The sequence below is a fragment of the Cucurbita moschata genome, unplaced genomic scaffold (assembly GCF_002738365.1).
Source record: "Cucurbita moschata cultivar Rifu unplaced genomic scaffold, Cmos_1.0 Cmo_Scf00035, whole genome shotgun sequence".
Taxonomy (NCBI): domain Eukaryota; kingdom Viridiplantae; phylum Streptophyta; class Magnoliopsida; order Cucurbitales; family Cucurbitaceae; genus Cucurbita; species Cucurbita moschata.
Genome location: NW_019268551.1, coordinates 1,930,748 through 1,936,686, shown reverse-complemented (window position 1 = coordinate 1,936,686; position 5,939 = coordinate 1,930,748). Strand labels below are relative to the sequence as shown.

Below are 5,939 nucleotides of genomic sequence, written 5' to 3'. Positions count from 1 at the left end.
GAAAATTTAGGAAGAATAGTTGTACTGTAGTGTGGGGTAATTTTTATAGCTTCCAAAGAGAGATGAGAATTAAGAAATTATTTCATTCTCTAATAACAAAAATGGAATAATATTCGTAAAAATAAAAAAAAAATAAAAAAAGAAATATATAATATTCGATAAAAATAAAAACAAAAAAAAGGAAAAAATATCTTTTTACAAAAACGGAAAATAACAAAATCTGAAAATTATTTAAAGCACAAATATTCCATATTTGTAAAAGAAAAAACCAAAAAGGAAAAATAAATCTTTTTACAAAAACGGAAATATATCCATATATTTGTAAGAAAAAAGAAAAATAAATTTTTTTAACCTAATCTAACGGCTGATATTCAAGCTTATTACAGATCTAAACGAGCACCGTCGATCACACCCTTCTCCAAAAACCCTTACGCTCCCCATCGCCATCAATCGTCTTCCTTTCTTTCTCTCTCTACAACATGCAACAGAGAAATTCTTGTTCTGAGCTCAGTCAGGCGGTCGACATTCCAGGCCGCTGTAGGCAGGCCGTCGACATTCCTGGCCGCACAGCGGCGTTCATATCTGGGCCACTGATTTTCCAATCAGATCCTACCGAACGCCGAACGACTTGACGATGGTAGACATAGGGTCATATACTTTCTCAAGAAATGGAATCTCAGTTTCTCAACAAATGCGTTCTCAGTTTCTATGGCTACCGGTAAGCTATCTTCCTCACCATACTTCACATGCTAGTTTTTTTCTTGAAGTTGTTGATTTTGTCTGCTTCTCCAAAATGTATGTGAGAATACATGTGTGTTTTTTAATTTTAATGACTGATCCTTCTCCTGCGGGTAAGGAGTGAGAGGTCCATATCTTTTAGCCATGAATTCCTTTTTCATGCTCAATAAATGGCAGGAAAACACAGATGTGGACTGAGCATTAATAAATTTAGATTTTGTAGGAATAAACTAAAAAAAATTTAACCTACACAATTGAATTTTAACTGGGAAGAGGGTTGATGTGGACTGAGTTTACTACCATTTGCCTGGTTTTAGAATACCATAGTCAAAGGTCTTTCCTAAACTGATTCAGGAAATATACTTTATATCTTCGTTGCTACCTCTTAGCCCAAAAAAACAGGTGGCAGTGTTGTGGAAAATGGTATGGCTCATTATGTCTTCATGGCCCAAAAACAGGTGCTAGATGGAAGATGGAATATGGTATAGGTCATCATATTTTCATAGCCAAAAAAACAGATATCAGGGTTATGGAAATTGGTATAGGTCATTATTTTTTTGAGTTGGGTGGAGTGGACATTAGGAGATAAATCTATGAAAGTTATAGGATTGGAAGAGAAAAAGGAAGTTTATTGATCTAATCTGTTCTTCTTTGTATTCTTGTAGATTGGAGTGGGCATTAGGAGTGTATTCCCCCTCCCTTTTGGACCTGCTGTAGCTTGTAAGCTGCATATATATATATATATATATATATATATATATAAAGTTCAAGATTTTATTCCTGCTTTTCATTTTCTAGAATTATAAATTTGATCCCGTTACAAAAACTAGCTCCCTTCAAACTTGTTTAGTCATATACATAGTTCAACTGGTTTACTCATATATTTAACTGGTTTAGATTTATACCTCTACGGTTCAATGAACTCTAAGGTTTGACAGGTCTGGGAGTAGCGAAGCAAGGCCCAAGTGAATCTAAATTTAAAACTGGGCCTAATCAGCCTAGTCCAAGCCCAAAAGGGAACTTATAGCCCAAAAGGAAACTCGAGCCCAACAAGACTGAAGGTGATGGAAGCTCTTATGTGTGGGCCTAACGAATGAGCCTTCTCGAACATCGGCCCAGAAAAAATACCAGGAAAATTAAACAGTTATATGGAATTTGAATATTCAACTTTCATTTTTTTTTTCTTTTTTTATAATTTCCATGTAAATAAAATCTTATCCCCTGCAATGTTGTTGTGTATTTAAAATTGAAATAAAATTTCACAAACAAACTGGTACCGTGTATAAAAGTAATAATTTTGTTTGGTAAGTAATAAAATGCTCCATAATCCATAAATTCAATAAAGATTAGGCTAGTTTTGATGTAGTGACTTGGTAGTGAGGTTGTCAAATATCTTGCCAACTGAATGCCAAAATGAATTTGCTGCTAAAATAGTTGGTACAATCTTAGACCCTCAAATTGGAAATATATATATTTATATTTTCAAAGAATTGATGGAATTTTTTTACAATCAAATATTTTAAGAAAATAAAAAATAAAAAGAACACCGATAAACACATTCAAATTAACATATTTTTTTTCTATATTTACTCCGCATATCATTACTATATTATTTCTATAATATGTAGCTAATATATAATTTTATATTATGACACTATATAAAATTCATAAACTATTGTTGTATTGATAGACAATTTTGATATTTATAAGTGGCATGTAGGTCGAAAATATATAATCTTTATTTCTTAATAATAAAAATTAACTATTAAACTAATATATTGAATGCAGACGAGAGTATCAACAAAAATTTTAACAGAAATAGAAATCGATAAATTTTCATCATCTCTATTTTTAACTTCAACTTTCTAAGCCGCCATATCATTTTTTGTAGTAATAAAGTATCACTACAAACATTAATATCCATAAAAGGAATATTTGGTTCTGGGTAGTAATACGTCCAACTCTTATCATTTGCTCTCATAAGGCACAACCTCGAATATGAACTATAGATAGCTACAACCACATAATTGTTTGGATATAATGAAGGATCTTTGGTTAATATAGCTTTAACTACGCGGTCTGGATTATAATCAGGCTCATCATCTATAATAATCGAAAGAAGATAAATCACAGTCCTAGAAAAAGAGTTGGATAAAGTAAGATCGAGTGTCTCTTCACACATGAAGCAAAATTTGAAGTCAACAAGACAAGTTCTATTTTTTGTGGGGTCGTAGAAGCAATGGAGCTTTTCAAGACCATTTTTCGAGGGAACGATGAGCATGGGTAGTTTTGGAAACTTGGAAGTAATTATGGATCGTTGGTGTTTGTGACGTAATGCAATAAAATACCAAGACTTACATACAAGACTGAATTGGAGATAATCGTAGAGAGACACCATCTTATTGAGAATCACACCAAGAACATCATATTCAAGCGTTGTCCAATCTCGTGACTCTGAATAATCCATAATATATATCTTTTTTATCCCTTCACAAATGCTATAGTTGAAAATAAAATAGTATTAGAATATCTTTACTACTTTCTAAAATATCTTTACTAAGGAAAAAAAAAAACTTTACATCAAGCAATTAAAATACAATTTGTCACAAAAAGACAATTAATCTCAAAATATCTTTACAAACTAAATATATATAAATAAACTTTCTAAAATATCTCAACAGACTAAATATATATAAATAAACTTTCTAAAATATCTCTACAGACTAAACATATATAAATAAACTCTCCTTCAGAACAATTTGACACAAAAAAGACCATTAATTTCAAGCAATTAAATTTCTAAACATTTATATCTATTTTTTTATTATAAAAAATAGTTTTTTCTCTGTACATAAATACAAAATACTTGTACATAGAAATCAATACTTCATTTATTAATAATTACAAAATCTGTTCGTTTTATTTTATTATTTTTAAATAAATAGAAAACGTATTATACTATTTCATAAAATAAATTGATAATAATGAAAAAAAAAATATTAGAAAAAATAAATAAAACTATTTATATATTCAAAATACAAGAAGTTATTCATGCTTTCGTCACTCTCTGCCCACCTGATTCCCATCAAACACCAGGCCGGGTCGCCCATGTTATAGACCGGGTTTAACAAAAAAAAAAATCCAGTATGAATTTGCTGATTCGGATCGGGTTTGGGCTTAAAGTTAGGCTGGAGCATCAGTTTAAGTTTGGGCTTGGGCTTCGGTTTTGGGTCGAGCCTGAGCTTCTGCTTCAGTAACGGCCGGAGCCTAACATCCACTTTGGGTTGGGCCTGAGTTTCCATATAAGCTTGGGCTTCATATTTGGGCCACCTGACTCCTGGAATGGGCCTGACTTTCCTTATTAGCTTGGGGTTTAGGTTGCTTGATGAGTAAGTAGTTGCTTTTGGACGTTCATCCAATTTTATCCGACTTTCCTTATTATTCATCTAATCGGTTGATAAATCCATATTTTTTAAATTTTGGAGCTATTATATTTAAAATTAGTTATTTAGGGAGAGGAATTTGGGAATCTTTTTGGAATCAAATATTTTCAGAAAAAAAAAAATCAAATAATATAATTAAAAAATATTATTACAAACACAATCACTCAAATATGTTTAGATTAAAACTTTCCAGAATAAATATTAAATAAAATTAATAAACTAGTGTATTAAATGCAATAAAGAGTATCAACAAAATTTCTATATTAGAATATTATCGGTCTTAAATTACAATGAATAATAGAATTAAAGAGAAATAATAATAATAAATAAATAAAATATCCTAATACAAATAAATATGAATCTTAATCTTCAAAATCTTTCAAACATATTGTTGGGATGATCCAAATAGGTTGAGGTAAATTCTTGTGTGCAGGATCTCGTATGTAATGGTTCCCAAATCTTTTATCTTCTATGTTGAATACACCTGAATCTTGTTCTAAATTAGGAATATAATTGTAGCAACCATTGATAAAATATATACAATTGGGTAAACATTTAGGAAAATCCTTAGTTGATACACAAATGGATTGAGAGTCTCCGATAAACATAGTATCCCCATCTAAACTCTTCACCTTTACTGCCCTTCGCATACCATTTTCACGCTCATGAGTGAGTTTGTAGACTTTAAACTTGGTAGTCTCTAATTGTGTTTCCTCCACAGATATTGACCTCAACACTAACAAAAGCTCTCCTTTGGAAGACTCTGTAATATATGATCTACTTAAATCATCGATCATTTTATCGTGGATCATCTTTAAAGAAATAGAAATCGATGAACTTTCATCATCTCTATTCTTCACTTCGACTTTCCAAACCATCATATCATTTTCCGTAGCATATAAAGTATCACCACAAACATTAATATCCTTGAAGGGAATATTTGGTTCTGGATAGTAATATGTCCAACTTTTATCATTTGCTCTCATAAGGCACAACCTTGAATATGAACTATAAATAGCTACGACCATATAATCGTTTGGATATAATGATGGATCTTTGGTTAATATAACTTTCACTATGCGGTCTGGAGTATAATCAGGTTCATCATCTATGATAATGGAAGGAAGACAAATCAAAGTCCCAGAAAAAGGGTTGAATAAAGTAAGATCGAGCGTCTCTTCACACATGATCAACCAACCAAAAGAGGAGCCACAACACCTTTTGTTGAAGCAAAATTTGAAGTCAACACGACGAACTCTATTTTTTGTGGGGTCATATAAGCAATGCTGGTTTTCAAGACCATTTTTCGAGGGCACGATGAGCATGGGTAGTTGAGGAAACTTGGAAGTAATTATGGATCGTTGATGTTCGTGTCGTAATGCAATAAAATACCAAGACTTACATACGAGGCTGAATTGGAGATAATCATAGAGAGACACCATTTTATTGAGAATTACACCGAGAACATCATATTCAAGCGTTGTCCAATCTCGAGACTCAGAATAATCCATAATATCCTCTTTTTTTCTTTTTTTTTTTTTATCCTTCACAGATGCTATAATTGAAAATAAAATAGTATTAGAACATCTTTACTATTTTATAAAATATCTTAAAGACTAAACAAAAAGAAGGGAACAAAGACATAAAATAAAATAATATTAGAACATTTTTACTACTTTCTAAAATATCTTTACGGACCAGAAAAAAAAAATTAATTTAAGCAATTAAATTTCTGAACATTTATATCTATTTTTTTAT

At 31.1% G+C, this 5,939-nt stretch overlaps 1 protein-coding gene across 1 annotated transcript; it reads right to left on the bottom strand.

The window, feature by feature from the left end:
- Positions 1 to 4,543: 4,543 nt before the first annotated feature.
- On the bottom strand, positions 4,544 to 5,209 carry LOC111431006. The gene has a single exon (XM_023067494.1). The coding sequence runs from the start codon at positions 5,207 to 5,209 to the stop codon at positions 4,544 to 4,546; it is 666 nt and encodes a 221-aa protein (XP_022923262.1).
- Between the last annotated feature and the right edge of the window lie 730 nt (positions 5,210 to 5,939).

Bases quoted from the DNA above. Each gene is read 5' to 3' on its own strand.
- LOC111431006 (XM_023067494.1), bottom strand. From the start codon at position 5,209: ATGGTCGTAGCTATTTATAGTTCATATTCAAGGTTGTGCCTTATGAGA.